The 22,977-nt window shown below is 38.4% G+C and overlaps 2 protein-coding genes across 5 annotated transcripts; one reads left to right on the forward strand and one right to left on the reverse strand.

The window, feature by feature from the left end:
• The first annotated feature begins 208 nt into the window (after window positions 1–208).
• LOC116052638 (cytokine-dependent hematopoietic cell linker) lies at window positions 209–12,883 on the forward strand. 3 transcript variants are annotated; one of them, XM_031303454.2, is made up of 17 exons: window positions 214–416; window positions 4,659–4,717; window positions 7,547–7,694; window positions 8,804–8,856; window positions 8,948–8,990; window positions 10,369–10,419; window positions 10,494–10,528; window positions 10,642–10,652; window positions 10,745–10,828; window positions 11,084–11,105; window positions 11,280–11,304; window positions 11,386–11,470; window positions 11,553–11,569; window positions 11,671–11,765; window positions 12,132–12,206; window positions 12,298–12,453; window positions 12,541–12,883. In XM_031303454.2, the coding sequence occupies exons 2-17, from the start codon at window positions 4,715–4,717 to the stop codon at window positions 12,691–12,693; spliced, it is 1,056 nt and encodes a 351-aa protein (XP_031159314.2). In that variant the 5' UTR covers window positions 214–416; window positions 4,659–4,714; the 3' UTR covers window positions 12,694–12,883. The 3 variants fall into 3 exon arrangements, with proteins under 3 accessions (XP_035857214.1, XP_035857211.1, XP_031159314.2); XM_036001321.1 differs by lacking the exon at window positions 10,642–10,652 and adding an exon at window positions 4,470–4,558 and having other exon boundaries at window positions 209–416; window positions 10,369–10,528; XM_036001318.1 differs by lacking the exon at window positions 10,642–10,652 and having other exon boundaries at window positions 210–416; window positions 10,369–10,528.
• Window positions 12,884–15,998: 3,115 nt separating this feature from the next.
• LOC116052580 lies at window positions 15,999–21,871 on the reverse strand. Of its 2 annotated transcripts, XR_004105614.2 has the most exons (3): window positions 21,717–21,871; window positions 17,508–21,371; window positions 15,999–17,443 (listed from the first exon to the last, which is right to left on the reverse strand). XR_004105614.2 is itself a non-coding variant. In XM_031303371.2 (2 exons), the coding sequence occupies exon 2, from the start codon at window positions 21,243–21,245 to the stop codon at window positions 18,747–18,749; it is 2,499 nt and encodes an 832-aa protein (XP_031159231.2). In that variant the 5' UTR covers window positions 21,246–21,371; window positions 21,717–21,871; the 3' UTR covers window positions 15,999–18,746. The 2 variants fall into 2 exon arrangements, 1 of the variants encoding a protein (XP_031159231.2); XM_031303371.2 differs by having other exon boundaries at window positions 15,999–21,371.
• Between the last annotated feature and the right edge of the window lie 1,106 nt (window positions 21,872–22,977).

The following is a 22,977-nucleotide window of genomic DNA, read 5'->3' on the forward strand; positions in this document are numbered from 1 at the left end:
CAAACCCTCAATTACTTTTCATATGTATATTAATAGGATGATGCAGACATTTGTTGTAAATAAACATTATTAAAAAAAATGAAATACCCATATCACAAACAATGTTTCCACAAAATATTTGAAATCAGAGCGACGATGCAGAAGAAGAAGAAGCCCTCCTCAAACAAACCTTTTACTGTCTAAACAACAGTGAAGACCTCAGGTTATAGGCCAGTCATTCACCACACAGGAAGTCATTTTGGGTTACTGCAGTGGGCTGCCTAACTCCGACAATCAGACTTTAAGCAGCCTGGGTGTTTTCTGTTTGTCTGAGCGAGGGAAATAAAAACTGCAGACTATCTATTTCTGTAACCAAATAGGCTTGCTGGACACCCACTGATGCAGGTGTGCGCTTGTTGTTCAAGTCTTTGGAAAAGGTACGTAACTGCTGTATTTGTTAATGTGTAGAAAAGCATCAAAAAGTAAGTCCGTAGTAAAAATAGATAGAATAGAAGAATATAATAGAATAGAATAGAAAGGACAAGTATGGAAATATAAAAAGACAAGCTTTGAAATGCAGTATTTTCTGCTAGAGTTGAAAATTCTGCTTTGATTAAAATTCAATTTAATGTATAGTAATCTTCATTTTTTAATGGGAATTTGGTATTGGGGGGTACGTTTAGTCACAATGCTATAAATCAGTCTGACTATGCAAAAAAAGGCGCAAAACACATTGCTATAGTTGCATGCAATACTGATACATTTAAACGTCTTTATGTTCACGCTAAATAATAGACATCTTCACTGCAAGAATTAATTGTAGTGATAGTGATATACTGTATACTTTACAGCAAATGGACTTGAAAAACCTCTAAGAAATCTTTTCATCTTTTCATCCAAAGTTGTAAAAGCAAAAGCCTCATATGAAGTTAAATAAATATATATATTTTATATATTTTCTTTCTTAATATGGGTAAATTGAAATCCCTATTTACCTGTGGTTTATAATGTATTTGAAATAAAATATAAACAGGTAAATAAGGATTTTTATTCATATAAATCTATTAACCTTAATTCAGTCTGAGAAGCACTTAACATAGAGACATACATTTAATGAGAATGACTGACTAATCCTGGAGGCTCGAAATACACCTATTGTCATTACATATTAACTGCCACAAAACAAACTAGCAGAGGATTAATTTAAAACATAAATATCAACAATTATACCAACAACAATGATTGGCATTTTATGACAATTTACAGTGTGTCCCAGTTTGAACCCTGTTGATATTGTTTTGCTCCTCGGACTGAGCTCTTTCTCGCTCTCTGCAGTTGATACTTTCTTGATGCCCGTAGCAAAGCTAGGTCAAAATCCTTAAGTAGTCTGGTGCTTCGAGTTGCCACAAATTCTCTGCACCCAATTTCCATGGGGCAGAAGTTTCTTTTCCAGACTAACTGTTCAACCTCAGACGCTGGCTCCAAGTACCTAATCTCTTTCCTTTTCATACGTCTCATCCAACACCACTTCCCATGGCCCAGTAAACTCTGCAAAGTAGACAGACAGCCCCGCCGAATGTTGGACCACACTGTCAAATCCAATACTGAGTGTGATTCTCCCTTTTGGGACTGTGAGTTGGTAGCCTGTAATGTCTCCTGGTATTTTCACAAGCCTCACTTCTATTTTAGGTAGGTTTCCTTCCTGCTTTCCGTTTTGTTTTCCTTCACAGCCAAAAGGATTGAAAGAAAAAAAATCATTCATCATTCAAAGAGTGATTGATTGGTCCTGACCTAGTGGCTCTCTTCCTCTTCTTGCTTCTCTCCCTGGAAACATGATTTTAAAATATCATGCATACATATAAAATAATATGTCTTAAAAAATCTCATAAATGGAGGATACGTGACAAGACCCACGTATAAGTCTCAGCTTTCTTTTCACCATTCAGATTCAAATCATATTCCTGACAGTGTGGCGCACTAAAAGTATGGCACTGTGTTTGCACTATCCAAAAATAAAGCAACACAAGGTTAAAAAGTGCATACATGTTTCTGTGCTTTGTTACAAAGCGTAGACCGTTTGCACATATCAAGCCAAATTGGGCATTGTTTGGATCTGCAGGTGTTGACAATTGAATAGTCTGGAGAGACAAACCAATTTTCATTTTCTTCACTTGACTGATAGGTTTAAGATAAATATTTTGAAGAGAAAATCGTGAAACTAGCACTGCTTCCCTTACTTACAGAGATTATCTGAGATGAATCCTGGGACACTTATACCAAGGGGTTACGCTGGGAAGAATAAAGTGCAGCATCTGATGTTGCTCTGTGAGCATCTTACTAATTCTTATGAATACTAGTGGGTTTCTACTTCAAAAAACTCTTTCAGACTAACGATAGCTTTGTATCGTATTATATCGTTTGTAATAATTTTTTTTTTTTAACAGAATACAAAACATACAACTCACAACATGAACACCCCGTCATCAGCACCCACCCAGATAAAAATCAAGAAAAGATGACACAGTAACCACAATATTCAAAACCATTCAACAGAATAGCAACAAAAAAGACAATAAACCAAATAAACATGTATAAATGACGAAACCATAAGCCCATCATACACGTCTCTCCCCAGCACAAAGCTTCCTACGAGTCCTCCAGAAAATTCAGTTACTTTCCCCATTTTCTTGTATAGACATCCAATCTGGCAAATCGTTTATATGATTTTTTTTCAAACACCCACGCTCACAGGGCTACTCCTGGATTGACGGCACCCCTTCATTCCTCCATCCTCTTAAAAATTATCTCTCTGGCTATCATTAAACTAGTCCAAAATTGGCGGTCCTCTGTCTTATATTTCCAACAATTTTGTGTCTTTCAGACCAATTATAAACAATCTGGAGGGAGTTAAATAGAAGCGATGCATTGTGCGATATAGTTTTAATATTCCTAGAGTCTGTCCCACTACTCATCAGCTAGTGTAATACTCAGATCCCTTTCCCATGTCTTTTTGAGGGCTGTTCAGGCTCCATCACCCAGGTTCTGCATAAGCACAGAATAATACCCAGAAGCCTCATGACCTTTTCCATATTTCAACAACACCTTATCTAAACATTCTGGTGCCTTCGGGTCTGAAGAACTAGATCCAAAAATCCTCACTAACAGATTGCGAAGTTGCAAATATTTCCAAATTGCTGTACCACATCCTCAAAGGATTTCAATATGCCACCGAGATACAGTTCCCCCAGTGTGACAATTTTATCATATCTTTTAAGGTGGAGTCTGCAATTCTCGAGAAAGATTGTAGAAATTCAAACCCAATTATTAAAAGGTTTATTACAAGCAAAGATTCAGCATCAATTTTACAAACTCCTGCAGAGAGCTTGGAGAACGACCAACCCAAACCTCAAAATTTGCCGCTCTGCCTTTTCTTTGTGTGAACAACGTATATATCCTATGCATTGTATCAACATAGGACGTGATATGTGTGAGTATATGATTGGAACAGAAGACTGACCAATCAATGCCTGTTATCTGGCACAACTCCAAAAAAGGTCTCTTCTGTCTTGGGGGGACCTCTACTCATGTTAACAATTTCCAGATGTTTTCAGTAAATGTAGGGTAAAGTTCATGCATCTCCTTATACCAACTCTTAAGTCAAAGTGTATAGAAAGTTATAGAATGTCAATATACCACAACCACAAGTGACAACTCAAGATAGTGGTGCTCAGTAATGTCAGCTGCAGCTATATCTCTCCAAACTGATTCTGATTAGCTAACATTAGCAACCTCAAGCTACTTTTCATTCAAGACCAAGTGAGGCTGTAGTTGCAAAACCTCTGAATGTACTGACTGAACAAGGATGTTTAATTTGTTTATGAAACAAGCTTTTACTTTGAAAGAGGAACCTCGTGTTACTTCGTCTTTCAACAGTTGTACAAAGTATCACATTACTGAGTACTGAGTGATAAATATGTATGTATGTATATGTAAAATACATCACCACAAACAAAGCAATCCTTATATCTTTAGTGATGTTCTTCCCCACTATAATTATATTATTATTAGCATTATATTGATTTCTTTTTATTCAAAATTTTTAAAGCAAAAGCTAATTTGAAGTTATATAAATATATATTTTTATGTTTTCTTGTAACCTGTTGTTTATATTGTATTTGAAATAAAATATAAACAGGTAAATAAAGACTTTTTTAATCATTAACCTAAATTCAGGCTGAGAAGCAGTTAACATAGAGACATAAATTTAAGTAAATTACAATGACTGACTAATCCTGGAGGCTCAGTGGGATGTTGTAAAGATCAACACATTATATACATTTTTTTTGTATTCATATGTTTCTGTGTTTAAGCAACATCTGTCCTTTTTGTGTAAAAAATTAAATTATAAATCTGTCAATATTTTAAAAAAATGGTTCCACAATAAATTCAGCTATAGTTTCTTTCCACTAAATGTTAAAACTTTAATTCAGATCAACAGACTGAGAAGCCCGGTGAGAACAGTCAGGGGCCACAAACAGCTCTGTTTTGTTGTGTAATAAAACCTCATTCTTCTACATTTGTAAGTGTTGAGGAAGAAAAGTCCAAGGACAAATTATGTTGGAAGGCCACATTCTTCAGCAGAACACCAAACTAATGATGTTTTTTTATTTCTGTTTCAGCCCCTTGTTAGCTACAGAGAGAGAGAGCGAACAGCCATGAGGCTGCTGCTGTGATAATGGTGAGTTATGGCGCCCGTATCCAACACGTTTCCCCGATGGTTCCACGTGAATGTTACGAGGGAAGCTTTGGGAGTTTGCAGCCCCCTGTGTAATTACCTTTTAGCACAGAAATGATGAAGGAGTGAGATTCAGCTCTGTCATTGTTAGTGCACAGCAAGAACAACACAGAGCAGACCAGGATTATGATTCATAAATATTGTTTTGGTTGGAATTATACAATTAAATTATGAAATAATATTTCAATTTATTTAGTCTTACTTATTAATAGAATAATCATCTCTCAAATTCACAAAAGCCCATTAGTTTGATAATATGTTAATGTCATTTTTAGGAGTCATTTGAATACATCTATAAAAGATGAAAACAACAAGGCATGTCTTTTAAAATTAAAGTAGTTGTTTTTAACTACACATACATGTCTTATTATGTTATGAATACTACCTGCAAATGTGCTGTAGACAGAGAACTAGCATTGATGAGACATTAATGAAACCTTAATCCTCATCTACATGTACACAGTGGGACAGACTGTTTTTAGTCACACTGTTTTTTGGAAACTTGCAATCACATTCAGATGCTTTTTATGATGTACTTTCTTTCCATTGTTGGCTCATGATGCTTTTCAGTAAAGTGTTTTCTTTGATATCATGTTTCTGGATTTAGGCTCCCTCACATCGACTCCAAAGTCACATGAACTCCGTTTAGGTTACTTTCACTCTCTCTGTCTTTAACAAGAAGCATGCTAATCAGAAATGAAAACTTAAAGTTATAAATGTAGTAGTAAAGCAGAGTCTGTACTGGGTTCAAAAATAATAATAAAAAGGTTCCCTACCAGTAAATGTCATCCACTTGCAGGATGATGACAGCTTTCCCTTTTGGTCGATTAGATCCCTTTAGCCGTCTGAAGACTGCAAGTCAAATCATCTGCAGCCCCTAAATAGAGAGATAAGTTAGACATTTTCAGCACTTTGGGCAAGAATGTGCTCCATGTGGGTGTACAAGGGCTGAGAAAATCTTCGACAATGTAACATGTTGATGTTAGAAAGTGGCCCTGTGTGGCAAGTTATAAATGGCCTTTGCTGAAATTTAAACATCATAATATTATATCATAATAAATGTACCTAAACCCAACACAGTACTTAAAATGCAGGTATAGAGTACAGTTACTTTTAGTTATGTTTTGTAAACATATGTTTATTGATTTTATACATTTAAGAAGTTATGGATATTAAAACATTCCCCAATAAGAACATTTGCATTATATAAAATATTAAATAAGTTAGGATTAATGGTGAAATTATACAGTCACTGTCTTTAGTGATAAAAAAGAGGATGAAACCAAAATACAGTCAAAATACAGCCGCACGCATAGGACTGAGTATGGCATAAATAGCTCACAATAACATTAGTTTATGTCCTTCACCTTAGCCTTACACTTTCAATGCCTCTTCAATGTCCAGAAATATCTCCCAAATATTAACTGTGTCAACCAATAACCAAAAGAGGGGCAACTATAAGGGCCTATAGGACTTTATTGTATTGGGGATGAGGAAAAACATCCATGAAACAAAACCCACCACCGACCTCTAAAAGTTTTGAATCTCAACACATTCCCACAAATAATGATACAAAGTGCCTTGGTGTGTATTGCACTTTTTTACATTCGTCAGGAATATTAGGATTAAATGTATTCAGTTTTACAGGAGTGATGTGTTCTCATTACCCATTTCTTTTTGTTTGGGCCTTTGCACATATTGGACCCCAATCATCCTCTAAAATGTCCTCTTATAATTCTTGAATTCACTCCTGTCTCTTACTGCTTTTACTTACATTTGAATGGGCCTATTTATTATACATTTTCAGCCAACTAGGGACAGTTATAGGGAAAGTTTTAAAGTAGTGAGGTAAAAATGTTGACATTACTCAGCTCTAAAAAGGTACATTGAGTCAATCTTGTCCAACCACCTCTTGCAATATAAGAACCTAATATTGTGCTTTATTTAGAAAAGAAATGTCCCCCATTTGTGCATATACACAGCCAAACAAGTGGTTATTGTAGGAATCATTGTCTTTCAAAATAAACTCTCAGAGCTCATTACTCGTGAAAACAAAGGAACCTGGGCTTCCAAAGAAAGACATTTCCTGCTTTTGGTGACATATTGGTGGTGATACTGCACTGCACTCCTCTCGGGAAAAGCCAATCTGGACTCCCCTCTTCAATACAAAAGAACTAGTTCTGATGTGAACACACAATGCTTTTTCAAATTGAATGAGAGAAGCTGGTTTGATTGACCAGGACTGATGCACCCACCTATAATACATTCATCCTAATCTCACCCATTTTTCCAGCTTCGCACATGTGCACAAAAATACACAGTCACAATGCACTTTGTATCATGTGCCATTAATTCACAGAAATGGACTATATTTATTATTTAACAGACACTTTTTTCTGTATAAATGTGTGCGTGTTGGTGTCTGCGTGACTGCAAAGAGTGAAGCTTTAAAAAGGAAATCCCTTCACAGACAAGCAGTGGGTTATGTTGCAACACCTCATTATAGCTTCCTGTGCTTATCAGTGTTGTAGACGGGTCTAACACTACTCAGAATATATTACTGTGTGTTACTGTACGAAGCAGCAAGACTCAAAGGCAGATTAATATATTCTAAATGAATGCAGAATCAGATCAAAAGCAGTCTTTCTTGTCTTAAATCTTAGTGACGCGCACACAATTTCCAAGAGCTCAGTGTTAAAAGATGAAGTTTGTCTATTGCACACCAGGTATCTCCAAGTCCAATCGGAAGAAACTGCAATTTTCTCTCCACAGGATCGCAACAGGACAGGCAGGAACAGAAATCAAAGTAACTATAACAGCGTCGTGGAGCCTCAGTACGACGTGGTGGGTGACCCGGAGGAAGAGCCGCATGTGCGCATACTTCCTGCAAGGCCCATACATGATGAGAGAGAGTATGCAGGTAGAGAAGAAAACAATGACTTCATTCACATTGACAAAAGCTCCTATTTTGTTGTTTTCAGTTCCGGTTTATCCTGGTTTGTAACAGTTTTGTTGGTCGCTCAGTGGGCTGAGAATGAGTAATTCTGTCCGTCTGTAGGAGTGAATTTGACCTTTAATATTTGTCCCCTTCTTGTCTTACTTTCATTATTCATGCATACAAATATAGCAATTAAAATAGATAAAGAGTTCATAAACCTCTATCCATAAACCTAAGAATTAACTTAATTTAAAGAAGTTTTTGCGTTGACACATTGAGGGTGAGTTTGTTTCACTTTACTTCACAGAAAAGATCTGGTGAACAAAATTTTTGTTTTGTTAAAGACTTTTTTGGCATGTAATTGATAGAACAGCTTAGACATGAAAGGGGGAGAGACACGCAGCAAAGGGCTGCAGGTCGGAATTGAAACCGCAGCTACTGACTGCGGCGGGGAAAGAGCCTCTGTACATGTGGCGCATGCTCTACCAGATGAGCTACCCAGGCACACCTAGTGAACATAATTAGAATGAAGCTGAATGAAACGCAGGCACAAAAAATAACAGCTCCACTGCAAACTGTGGTGAGAATGAAAGCAGTGTGTATCTGAGAGAGAGAGAGAGAGAGAGAGAGAGAGAGAGAGAGAGAGAGAGAGAGAGAGAGAGAGAGACAGAGCCGCAGCTCCTGCTGAGTGAGCATGATCTGCCAGTGGGTCTCCAGGGCCATCTGTTGGTTGAGTCAGACAGCGGGAGATTACAATTATCCAGGAGCTAAAGGCGGAGAGAGGGAAGCATGTAGTGTGAATAGACTCCCTTTACTCTCTTGCATGGATGTGGCCCACAGCCAGGGGCCTCACAGCTGCACGTCTACAACTTTATACTGAATGTGGCTTTTAAATTTGTTCACACTTGGAGTGTTCTCCCTCTGTAATCAATACAGTCTGCTGCTGCTTCTGCAGTGTACTGCTGGGATTGGCAAAGACCGAGTTACAACAATGATACAAACTCATGGAGTGTTTAAACTGTCAACAAACACTGAAGCTACAGAAACAACTGAAACTACTTTCATTGCTGTCACTGTCTTTTACTTTCAAGACAGGGATCTTCCAAGGTCATCATCAGCTCAGAGCCTTGTATCACTCTCCACTGTAAGCTTTCTGTTTTCTTTTATTAATGCTCCATTACAACTGTACTGCTGTAAGTGTCTGCTTATACTTTATGTGCTCTTCACTTCTTCAGGGTAACTCCAACATCCTCTCAGGAGAAATCCCATTTACTTCAGGTAAAGTGACAAAACTCTCCATCATCATTCTGAATTTTGATTATTGTGGTAAAGACATTCTGGGGAAGTCTTACTTGGCTTTTCAGTACTTGGCCATAGGCTGCTACTCAGCAAAAATGTACACAGGGTTACTTAACAGGCATTATTGAAGATTTAACATAAAATGAAATGGCTCTCTGGAATGTTAGAAGGTCACGCATGGTACTGAAAACACTAAAAACAGACGCAAAACCCCCGCTGCAGAGCTTTGTAAGTCACTTTGAGTTCATTGTATTATTTTTACAGCACATTTACTGCATGGGTCAGTCTTTTCAACCTTCATAGACTGTTTCCAGCTCTGTCCCCTGCACACTACTAGAGGCAGGCAGTTAAGTTAGCAACTAGCTAGTGAACGTTCGTTTTTTTTTAGGGTGACCTCTTACCACCAGTCCAGGGACAGCAGATGTAAAATAGCCTCCAGGCTAATTCTGGCACATTTTATATTTTTTATGTATTACTAGTGTGCATTGTCCCTGATAAATAAACCTGAACGTGGTGTGGTTAAAAACCCAGATATTTGTCTCATTTCAAATCAAATCTAATGTTTTTTATAGCATTAAATGTGATTTATATAATGCATATAATATAGCTGATGGCTTTCAAGCCAGTGGCATTACTTGTTTTAGTTTAAAGAGCCCCTATTATGCTTTTTTGGAATTGCCGTCTTTTAGTGTATATTATATATATTATTATTTTATATTATTATATATATATATGTATATATATTTAGTGTATATATATTTAGTGTATATATATATATATATATATATATATTAAAAAAAAATTTCACTCAAAATGGAGCTTTTGATGGAGCTCCAAAATGGAGCACTTTTTCTCAACTGCCTAAAAATGCCTCATCCACATTCCTGTTTGAAATTAATGATGTCACTGATTGATAATGCCAGCCCAGTTTTTCATATGTGCTGCCCATACAGTAGATGCTGCCTGAGCAAGCACAGCCCGCCCAGTGGCTTGTTTGAATTTAGTTGACAAATCACAACAGAGTGGGCCGGCTGACCAATCAGAGCAGACTACGCTTTTTGGGAAGGTGGGCCAAGAGCTCAAATAGAGTGTTTTATGCAGAGGAGCTGCAGCAATGGGCAGTATGAGAAACATAATATATTTTGAACACCTATTCTAGTAGACCCCAAGGGTACAAATATGACGCCGAAGAGGAGTATAACAGGGGCTCTTTAAAGTAAACTGTAACTACAGCCAGTTTACTAAAAGATGTAAACTACTAGGAGTACCAGAACCTCATAATTGTAGTTAAGAGCACTACTTTAGTAAATGTACACTATACATAATTATTTCTGCATTCTGTGTATCTTAAACACAGGACCTGCTATAAATAGAGACCTGAAGCCAGGCAGAAGAAAGGCCAAATTAGGTAACTACTTTACTTTACTTTTACCACCCTCTGGCCTCAGAAGCACCCCATGTATTCACATGTTGCTCTTACAGATAAGAGGGTCACACCTGTGCCACCAGCAGGACAGGTAAACACCTGTGCCATATACATATATCGTTAACTCTGTTTTTGTGTCAATACACCGTGCTAATTGCAACTTATAAAATAGGTGATGACTTTTCTCTCTTTCTAATATCACAGCACTCACACAGGTAATTTTCTCAACTACTATTCAAGTTATTCAAGTTAATCATTGTTGGGTTTAAATGGGTTATGAATGGACTCAAAGTCTGTGTACTTCCAGGCGCTCTCCACCACCTCCACCGTTGACCTCAGAGTTAGTGAAAGACTTGCCCGGGCTGACTCTACAAGAACGCTGCAGGAGAGAGTGAGTGAGTTACTGTTGTAGCAGGGCACAAAGAAGGTAGACAGACCATCGCCTGTTGTTGTCTTATTTTGCTGTAGTTGGATTTGACCCTATGTGACCCTTTCCTCTGTGAGTGAATGGTGGAAAGTGAAAGGAGGCTCTCTTAGTTTACAGTTTGCACGGTGGGGCAGTAACGCCATCTGCTGGTTAGAAGAATAATAACTGAGATGAAGCATGTTGTTGTTATGTTTAAATAATGCCCCTTTTTCATTTCAGTGGACAGAAAGCAACAAAAAAAGTAAGGAGTCCAGCATACAGCATTATTTCAATGAAATAACATTTCAGATTTCAGCTATTTTTATTATAATTTTGTACATTATATTTTATTCTACACAATTAAACTTGTAACCTGACTAGAAAAGACTCCTTGACAAACTTTTAAATCTAATTGTCTTTTTAATACTTCTAATAGGCAGACTCCAGTTTACTTCCCACAGGTAAGAGCTAGATAATTGTGAATGTAACATTTTTAGTTAGAAACAGCTACACTGTTTTAATAATGTTGTATGTGTTTTTAGGTCTACAGAGAGCTGAAAGTGTTTCATCACTTCACACCAATCACAGACATTCTCTGGATTTGGAAACTCATAATTTCGAAACAAGGTGTGACTTTAATTTCTCAGTACATCAGGGCAATTATTTCATGTTATGTCATGTTTGATTTACTCTTTCTTCCTTTATTTAGGTCACAACAATATCTAGGTAAGTAATGTTATAGGTCATCAGTATCATTACACAGTTATTGATTAAACGAGTCAACGAGTCAACATGTCAACAACAACAACAACAACGTCTATTTAAAGAAAGGGTGCCATCAAAACGTCATCACCATGAGTGGCCTCAGACTAAAGAAGACGTTGACCAACATGACTTTGTTCCAATGGAAAAGCCTCAACAGGTATACTGAAAAAGTCTATAGGTGTAAAGTCATTATTCACTGAACTCTATAATATTCATTGGTGGAAAGTAACTAATTACATTTACTGAAGTACAATTTTGAGGTACTTATAATTAAATATTCCCATTTTTTGTTACTTTATACTTGTACTAATGCATCACTAATTATAATCCAGTAATATAATAGCCTATAGTCTATATGATTCGGAAATGGACCATTCTGCATAATGAGTACTTTTTGTAAGATTTGGTAATATTTTGAATGCAGAACTTTTACTTGTAACTGAGTATTTAACACTGTAGTATTGCTACGTTTACTTAAGTGAAAGATCTGAATACTTCTTCCACCTCTGAAAATATTTGGCAGACCTGTGAAGAAGACTGGTACGTTGGGGCTTGTACTCGAGCAGATGCTGAACACGCCTTACACCTGGTGAACAAGGTACTGTGTCTCTTATAATATGACATTAATAAATATAACTAATAGCCTATAATATGTCTAAAGCTAAACTTCTTTGTTTATCACACTTTAGGACGGGGCATTTTTGGTACGAGACTGCTCCATCAACACCAACAGTGAGCCCTTGGTGTTGGCTGTGTATCACGAAAAGAAGGTTTACAATGTAAAAATCCGGTTCATAGAGAGCACCGTCAAGTATGCCCTGGGGACGGGACAACGATCAAATGATGTAAGTAGACAAATTTAAAAAGATAGATCAACAAGCACTCTCTTCATTCATTATATTTATTGAAGCTCACATTTTATCTCTCCTCAGATGTTTGACTCTGTGGCAGACATCATCAAGTTTCACTCCATATTCCCAATAATACTCGTCAGTGGGAGAAATACTCCCGGAAGCAAATTCCCAGAAAACTGTGTGCTGACTTGTCCAGTTACGAAAAGGGATGTTGACCAGCTGCTGCAATAACACATAAAATATAACAGCAAAGATAATCTGTTCCATCCCATCTGGTTCGTCACACTAATATGTATGTTACCTACAGTATGTGACCCAAAACATCCAATAACGTTAACCATGAGCATGTTCGGAAAAAGATGAGTGTGTATAAATTGTGAAAGTGTTTGCTTGTGTCAATAAAAAAAACTGTTCCATCTAAGTCTGCAACTAAGGATTATTTTCATGATCAATAAATCTTATGATTAATTTTTTGTTTAGTGTGCCCACATTCCAAAAACACAAAGATAATTACTTTACAATGATACAAAATAAAGCAAACTGCGAACTTTCATATGAGAAGCTGGAAGCAGAGAATAATGATCATGTTTTCTTGATAACTTTTCATTTTTTAATCATAACCAGAACAGTTGACGATTCATTTTTCTAAGCATGTCAAAATTGTGAGATTCATGGCTACGCAATCAAAATTATGACTCAACGTTCCACTTCTGCACTGTGGTAACTCCTCCTCAGATCTCTGCAGGGTAAATCTAGACAGTGTAGGGAATTATGTCTAAAACAAGGCCCTAAGGCCTGTCAAATCTGACTCCAATTTATTATTTCCCGCGCCTTCTTTGATCGGACTTAAGTTTACCAGAACACAAGGATCAATCTGAGACTAAGAGTACAGTTAAGCAAGTATACTTAAGTCCAGCATTTAAGTTCACAAAACACAATTGTGGTTTCACAAAATGACACTTAGTTTCCCTAACCGCAGACAAATGTATACGGAGTTCAAGTCAGCAAAGTCTATGTCAAATTATGAACCCAGTCTAACCATGTTCCTAATCTTTTATATCTTGCTTGAAGGCATCCCCCTCCTGTCTTCCCAAGGCTATTTTGCAGAGGCACCGTCATTGTGTCCGGGGCTTAGCGCCGCACAAGACGATTGTGATTGGTTTAAAGAAATGCCAATAAACCACAGCACGTTTTTCTCCCATCCTGGAATGCTGTGTGGACTAGCCAGACCCTCTTCCGCAGCACTGGGGAGGAAGGTCTGGCAATGTGAAACTATGACTCAATAAATCCAAAGCAAGAGTAAGTGTAGAAGAACATGATCAACAGGTCCTATAGGCTACATACGTGTTTTTCTCCAGCTCACCTGGTAGAGTGTGCAACCCATGTAGGCTGAGTCCTTGACAGTGGCCCGGGTTCGAGTCTGACCTGCGGCCCTTTGCTGCGTGTCATCCCTTCTCTCTCTCTCTCCCTCCTTTCCTGTCCATCACTGTCTAATAAAATAAAATATCTGCTGGACAAAATGTGAACATGTGTGAGTGTTGCTAAAGTCTTCTGGCAAAGAATCCTGAAGTTAAAAAAAATCTTAAAATAAATTCCCTTGGTTGATTATACATCTGATGTACTTACAACTAATGACACATATGCATGTAGATATACATATTGTCATGACCCAGCTCATTAGCCATGAAAAAAACTGGGTTACAGTGTTTTCAACTAAGGTATAACATTTATTTACTGAACATACAGGAATAGCATATATTGTTATGAGGAATCTAAGTCAGTGTTATCAGTGTGTCGGCAGATGGTTGTGTGGTTAGGTGATGAGTGAAAGGTGTTGTACAGCGTAAAACCTAAAACTAGTAGCAAGGCCAAATTCAACCAAACAGAAATGTGGTGCCAGGAGAATGGAGAGAGAGAGAGAGAGAGAGAGAGAGAGAGAGAGAGAGAGAGAGAGAGACAGGTTGAGACAGTCTGATTTTAAAGACTCCTGGGAGACTGGCCAGGTGCTTAGCCTAGCGACCTGCAACAATACAGACAACAGAAAACACACAATATACTGTAGAGATATAATACACATATTAGGGCTGTGCAATTAATCAAAATTGGAATCGCAATTATGATTTCGGCTCCTAATGATCACAAAAACAGAATACTTGAGAAAAACATTATTTTGCACATTAAGTTTTGCAAGTAAACCCGTATTTTGTCTTGTGTTTTGAATGAAAAAAAAAGTTCAAATGGGAAAAGCATTAAGGGAAATTTCACAGTTGTAGGTGTTTTCACTGTTGATTTTTCAGTTTTTTTAATTTCAATAATTGCAACATCTTTCTAAAAGTCAATGAGTAATCGCGTTACATAATCGGGATTTCAGTATTGACCAAATCATCATCCACGGCACCCTGGGTCCCTAGACTTGCTCCCCTGCTTCCATCCAGTCTTCAGGCATCGAGAACCGATTCCTACTTGGAATCGTTTTCAAAAATTACGATTCCAGTAGAATCGTTTCTTTATTGATTTGGTTTCAAATCCGATCATCGCTTCCCAATTTAATATGCGCAAATTTTGGTTTCCAGGCGCTTGTTGTGTTGCAGCCTTGGAGCACAGTAAGCAGCGCTCTAGTGTGGTTTTATTTTACATTGAAAAAGCTGTAAAACTGCAAACCACCACTGAATCAAAATAAAACTTTCCTCTTATTTGTGAAAATAAGCATGTGACCCGTTTCAACTCCACCCCTCAAAGAATCGGAATCGAGAATCGATAAGAACCGGAATCGAAAGGAAGAATTGGAATTGGAATCAGAATTGTTAAAATCCAAACGACCCTAGTCTTCAGGCCCCTTCACCACCACCACCAGTGTCTAGACTCCATCGGGGGATTTTTCCTGCCCACTCATGGCTTCTCTACTCCTTTATAAAATTATTTACATAGCAATGGAGTCTAATCGCCAAGGGCTCATATTTAATGAATAAACCTCTTGCATATTTGCAACGAAGTCTCTTCTGATTGAAATATTGTTACAACATACCCCCGTAGCAGAGCAGGTTGTAACAATGGAACTCCTTGTGTTTGACGTCAATTCATTAAATGTTATACAGTTGGATATACTAGAAACAGTGCTATTTGTAGTAGACAAAAACGTTCACAAGGACACGCACGAAGAGTCAGGGAGTTATGAAGCTTAAAGAAAGTTTAACCAGAAAAACGCCCTCACTCATTCATTCTCATACTGTCTGCGTTCACTCTGGACTGATAGTCAAATTAAACCTTGCCACAAGCTCTCTTAGCCAAACATATCCTTGTTGTCCAACTCTAAAAACTGTTCTCCTCTCTGCTGCTGTCACTTGTCATTTCAGTATGAACCTCCCTCCCTCCTCCCCACCTTCACCTCCAGTCTTCATTATACCCCCCCCCCCCCCAATATAGCTACTACATCACAATGGGGTCTAATCGCCTGATTGACTCTAAATGAAGTATTTCCTGATTGAAATAGGTGCTGAGAAAAAATCTGTTAAACAAAAGGGAATAGGCCATACAAACTGGTTTCATGTTTTAATAGAAAAAGAGGAGTTACACAATTGTCATTATAAAAGCATGAAACATGATAATGAACATTGAGAAGGTAGTAAAACCAAAATCTGCTATAGCAGGAACATGAGTAATTCTAACACAAATGAGGAGTGAATGAAAGACAAAGCAAAGCATTCAGAAATAACTGTCACGCCCTTACACACCTTTAAGACAAATAATACAGCACGGCAGCTTCAGACACTGCAGTGTTAGGAGAGTAAAGCACAACATAACTTCTTTTGCAGAAGAGGCTGTAGAATGATAACCATTCCCTACTGAGTATAAACACCAGTTATCGCACGTTATATTTAAAGGTATATACATAATAAAATCTGTGGGTGATCAAAATATATACAATGACTGGGCAACTGAAACCTATTATAATTGAATAATAGGTCTAGCAACTCATACATGATGGTTACAGTATAAACAAGAACACAAAAATGTCGTAATGCTGTCGTAAGAAGGGAAACACCTCTGCAAAGTATCAGGAAAGAAGATTGTTTGTGTCCTTTAGATGGTTTTCGAAAAAAAACTATACAAGTTTTAGCAGGTTCCCTAGAATCACAACAGTCAGTATTTACACAAATATATACACATATTATATTTTGTGGCTTTCTGTTAAACTAATAAACCAGTTTTGGCCGATTTTATCAGCTCCATTTTGCACTACTGTTTAAGACGCTAGAAAAGAGGCTATACATGTAAGCTGTCACATAAAAAAGACAAAACAAAAAAAACATATGGCACAAGGAGTAACAACGATCCAAGATGGCATTAACACTTGGTTCTGGGACTGTTCCCTTACATAAGTTAATCACAAAATATCTGTGATGAATTACACATTTAATCGTCATGAAACAAACATCTAATGGGGTAAGAATAAAATAAAAAAAAATATTAATTATCAAATCGAGGATAACATAAGACTGAACAAGTAAATAAAAATACAGAAGGATTCTTTAAGGCTTTAAAGGGGCTGTACTCGAAATACTGAATAAACTGCTTGCTGGGATTGCCTCCACACAGCTCTCACAGACCGTTTCCCAATACGTAAAATACGTGAATGTTTTTTTTCACGGCCACATGTATGCACGCACGGCCGGACCAGCTATCAAAACAAAGAACAGATAAGATCTGATTACAAGACACACAGAGGGAGTGTGACTTCATTCTCTGCTCATGACGCCATTACTCCACTATATCTTTACATAGCACTATATTAATGTTCTGAATATTGAGTACAGCTCCTTTAAGTTCACCGTTCTTATCAATCTGGACTATTAGGAATAGTGGAAATTGTAGCTCTTGGCTAAATATAACGGTGCATTCAGGCACTCCTCATCAACTGGCAAAGTAAAAAACATTTAAAGCTATAGTGCGTAGTTTCTACCGCCCCCCCGCATGAGGAATTCTAAGTAATGACAACAAAACTGTCGGCGCATCCACTTTATACAAGCCTTCAATGACCGCACCACAATGGCTTGAATGTAATGGACATTCATTAATATCAAAAAGTTACGCACTAAAGATTTAAGTTTTTCACCGAAAATGGCTGGCAAAGTGGTAAATACCGGTAAGAAACTGGGGCACATTCCAAGTTTACAGAACAACTGTGACATTTCATTTCACACAACACATTAAGGACGACTTTGGCACACATAACGTCCGTTTCTCTGCAGCACCCTGTGATTTACAACACATCCAAACTAATAACGACAACAAACAGTGGTGTGCATGCCCAGCTTCCATTATTTACACCTTGCATCCTCCTTTTCATTGGTCCAGTTCATTTAATGAATTTACCAGTGACTGTTGAACATCTGATAAATACGACATGGTCACGCAATATTTACTGAATCTTAGAGTTGCAAAGAGTTCCTAAATGCACCATGACACTACTGACCGATACCGAGTGCTGCACATGACACTGGCTGTGACTTCTACAAAGGCCACATTGCTCAGGCCAAATTTTGAGGAGCTTTTGAAATGGGACGTGTTTTATTGACCACTTTTAAGGCAATCAGTGTTGAAAGTTTAACTTTTTGGGTGCATTTTACATTGGAATAAGAAATGTTTTCATTGTATGTTGTTTGTGCTAAATATTGCAAGTGAGCTTTCACCCACAATCAACGACATCTAACTGTCAAATCACAAACCAAACATTTCATCATTACTTAATATCCAACACGGACTGTTCCATCATTACAACTGGGAGCCGTGCATGTTACGTGTATTTATTCATGACATTGTTTATACTCTACACAAAGATGTGATACTCTCAGGTGTACTTTCCCTAGTTCAGGTTGTATCTTAGAGGAGCCAGATGAACAGCAAAACATTACTGATGCAAACAAAAAAATAAATACAGTATGTTATCCTTTTTAAGTAAACAGCATGCATTAATGCCTCAACTCTGACAGATCTACTGGTTTCTCAAACGTCTTTAAAACAGTAATCTAACATCTGTGTATTACTGACTGCAATCTATTACAGTAGGTGGTCCATGTTCCCTTTCATTGCACTTAAATATTCCATATCCCATGCCTATATTAACATACGTATAACACAATGTTCACTGATAATCAGATGTCCACTCTTTTAAAATTGTGTGCTCCCATAGAGAAAATAACATTAAGTCAACATCTTCCCATTGTAATACTACTTATTTTCTCATAAATGTACACTTCTGTCCACTGACATATTGTCTGATAAATTCATGGAAAGACTCCAACCGTGCACCCCATCACCTCATACTTCTGCCCCATCACTTTGCTCAGCCTCATTTTTAAGATTTGGCACTTTGGAGCTCCATTAGAGGCTCCTGTGTCTGCTAAAGTGTCTGCTCTCGCTCCCTGAATGGAGGCCCGAGGCTTTGGGTGATTGAGCACCACCACAGGCTGGTTGGGGCCCGGCCGTTTCACCAGTTGGTCCACCTTCAGTGGCATTGGGTAAATAACTGTGCAATCAGTTAGACTGCCCACAGGTATCTGAGTCTTATACTTGGATATTCTAAGTTTCAGTCCCTTCTTGGTTTTCTTCCACACGCCTACTTGTACCCTTTTCAGAGAGACAGTCAGGAACTTTGAGATGTCGTTCTCACTTTTTGCCATTTCCCGTAGAGGCTCTGTAGTCTCAGGTGCATTCACATGTGCAGCAGTTTTGGAAACAGATTCCTCATCTGTTGAAGACTGTGAAACAGGAGTGTGACGGCCGTTCTTATTGTATGTTGGCGTTGTGCTATTTTTTTCCTCCTTGACATGGACATGGTTGTGGGTCAGTGCAGGAGGGTGTTGAATACCCTTATCCTGCTCCTCTACTTTGACGGACTCACTGGTCCGCTCTGTCAATAAAAGCTTGCGGATGATGGATCCATCTTTTGTGGCCGCCTGAGCACAGAACCCCAGTGTTGGCGCCTCCTTCACCTGCTCTGTGCTGTTCATCTTGATGTGATCTTGAGTTGCACTACCAGAACTGTTACTTTTATTCATCACTATACCACGCAGAGCCATAACCAGTGGCTGCATGGAGCCTTGGACATCCTCTGGTTGTTGACTTAATGAAAACACAGAAGAGATGATGGGAAAACCCTCGGGCTCTAGCATGTCTCCTTCTCCGGCTCTCTCGTTGGATCTGACTTCCTGGGTCCAAGTGGAGATCTTTGAATTTGTGCGGTTGGAAAGCACCTGTGTTTTGACTGATGAAGACTCATTTAGAGTTCTTGGCATTGAAGAAGATGGCTTTGTGACAACATTATCCTTACAAACTAAAGTCGCTGGAGGTCTCACTTGGGCCGCTGCAGCTAAGAGAACACTCAAGGAAGGAGAAGTTGTTTTTTGCTGGTTCAAGCCCACTGCCTCTTTCTTCTTTTTTAAAGAAGTGGTGTTCTGGAGGAGCTCCTCCCCAGGTTCCTGCTTAACAGCCACCGACACATCTTGAGGAATGATTTTTATGTCACTTGTCCTCCTTGGTGGGATACTCTTGGAATGCTCTGGAATTAAATTATTTCTCTTATCCATTGCTCTCTGAGAAACACATGCTCCCATGTTTTCTGGATGCAGGGTGTGAGTCAACCTGTTGACAACCGTGTTGGAGATAACAGAAGGCAGACCTGAATTGTGGTTGATGGGCTCTCTCTGTGTAACTTTGATCCCACTATTTCCTTCTCTTACAGGATTGAGGATGCTTTTGGGAACCTTGTTTGGAACAACTGTTTGACATTCCAAGTTGATTATTTCTTGTGATGTTCTTTTCAATCCACCTTTTTCCTTGCTTACTTGATTCGGGAGGTTTTTGGAAATATTGACTGGGACAACTGCAGGACGCTCCACATTCACAGTCTTTGTTTCACACTGTTTCCTGTTAACTGTGCACATTCCCATACTCATAGACTTCACGGTGTTTGGATGATTTAATGCAGATAAGAATGGCTTTCCCAGTGCAGTGTTTTGAGAGACTGTGGTCCTGGTGTCTTTAATCACAGACTTGTTTTCTTGTTGAGAGACGAGCCTCAGCTTCAGCTCCTTTGTCCCATTGACAGTTTTTACCTCAACAAGTTCAACCAAACAGCCAGCAGGGATCGTTACTTCCTCTGGAAGGGAAACCGTCAGAGCCCTGTTGTGCTGAATGAGTCCATTAAAAGAGGTCAAATGCTCTGCATTACCATTTGTGGCATTTGCTACATTTGTGTCCAGTGTTTTTCCTCTCTGTTCATCTTTACCCAGTCTGACTGCAGATGTACTCAGGGCAGGTACTGTTACTCGAACAGTTGGTCGAAGTGGCGATGGATCAGCAATGGGCACACTTGATAAGGCACTGGAAACAGAAACCTGTTGATTTTTTGTCGTGCCAGGGTCACCAGGTCCTTTACTAACGCTTGTACTATGGAAACGCTCAATGTGCTTCACAAGGCACAGCCTCCTCATATAGCCCTGTCCACAGTGAGGACATTTAAATGGATACTTTGAATTGTGTTGCTTCAGGTGAGCGTTTAACTCTGCCTCACTGAATGAGACTTTGTTGCAATAAAAACAGTAAAACCTTGTTGTGCCCCTATGCTCGATCATATGCTTCTTGAACAACGCAGCATCTGTAGAAGCGAATCCACATTTCTGACAACACCTCACATTTGAAGTGTTCAGAACACGATCCAAAACCACATTGGGATGCCCACCGTTCACAGACGACAGCATGCTTTGATAGCTGCCAGGATTCATGTTGAGCGGTGAGGTCCGCTGGTCATCAGGCAGCAGGTATTATTAGGTCCCACTAATTCAATGGCTGCGATCATACAGTGGAGTAAGAGTCAGAGAAGAGGTAACCGCGACCGAGACGTCTTCTCACTGTAAAAAGCAGATGAGAAAAAAAACAGTTAAATCACTGAATGAACCTTACAGTGCCTACATTAACACCAGGCCCATAGAGCCCCTCCCCCTCTCTATCACACATTCTTTTTTTTTTTTTTACGCTATTACGATTTGCGCTGCAGATAACGGATTGCGAGCAGAAGACACAAAGCGGTTCACTAAACTCGGTGTAGTAATCTCTATTTACATATTCCTGCTGCGGTGTACCTTTGAACACAAGGAAAAGGCCCGTTACCTGACCACAACAAGGGGGGTCGCAAAGGCGACGGCCCGCATTTCAACTGTTTATATTCGCGACAGAGTCTAATCCCACATACCTACCTTATAAGAGTGTTGTGTTTCGATCCGTTATATGTTTTTAATGAATAATTCCTGTCTGTGGACGGTATATTATCGCTTGTCAAGGCGGCCAACCGAGCCGCTTTGCTTTAGCTGGTCGTAGCTCACGTTAGCTGACATAATTCCGGAAAAGGGTTGTTGTTCCCTTCAAAATAACAGCATCAAATACAAATAAGCGTTACTAAACATAACAAACCATAATCAAGTAGCCTACATTGGGGGTATTCTCGAAATCCTTATTTGTATCTTTTATTTGTATGTTACAAAAACGAAATTTTGGTGCATACTGTGGAATATAGCTAGATAGATTGACTCTATTGTTCACCTCAGTGGAAATATGTCTTTGGCTTGATCCTAGTAAGCTACAGCACATAGGCTACAATACACGTAACACAAGACACCATTAAAACATACAAATTACAGTATACAATAAACAATAGTGCAAATGGGCATGTAGCAGCAAATAAGCCGTATACATATTAAAAGAGAGCACATCTTAATCTATCTAAATACATACATTTACTCAAGTAGCCCATTATAGGCCTACAATTTTAAGGTAGGCTACTTGTATTTCATAGGCTACTTTACTACTACATACTATACTTGTTACTCCACTACATGTGTTTGATAGTTTCAGTTACTTTGCAGATTTAGATTATTAATACAGAATATAAATCAACTAATAAATGAAGATACGTCAAGATACCCAGCAATATATAAGTATTTTCACAATAGACTTTTGTGAAGTAATAGATCTTTTTCACAGAAGACATTTTTTCACTTGTCACAGTAGGAAAAGCACAGGTGTAAATCATGACATTAAAGATGGCTGAATTCTATTTAGCTGCTTTGATTTCAGGTTCCTTGTATCGTGCACGCTGGCTCACTGTCACTCTCACTGGACACTTGAATCATAACTATGTGCTCTTCCTACAATAACAAGTCAAAATGTCTGCTGTGAAAAAAAGCCTATTCAAATTAGCACCACATTTACCAGCTGTTACTTAAAGTGATATGCTTATGAAATTGGCAGTTTTCCAATATATTTGCTATTACTTAAGTAGGCTATATTTACCTGAGTAAGCTTTTGAATGCATGGATTTTAGTTGTAACAGAGTATTTTCACACTGTGGTATTGCTACTTTTACAGTAGTAAAAGATAGGAATGCTTCCACCACTTGCAGAGTGAAGGAAGCTATTATTTTGAAAGTTGTAACCGGAAGTTCACGTTTCTATTGTTTTT

This window comes from Sander lucioperca, chromosome 1 (assembly GCF_008315115.2).
Source record: "Sander lucioperca isolate FBNREF2018 chromosome 1, SLUC_FBN_1.2, whole genome shotgun sequence".
Classification (NCBI taxonomy): Eukaryota; Metazoa; Chordata; class Actinopteri; order Perciformes; family Percidae; genus Sander; species Sander lucioperca.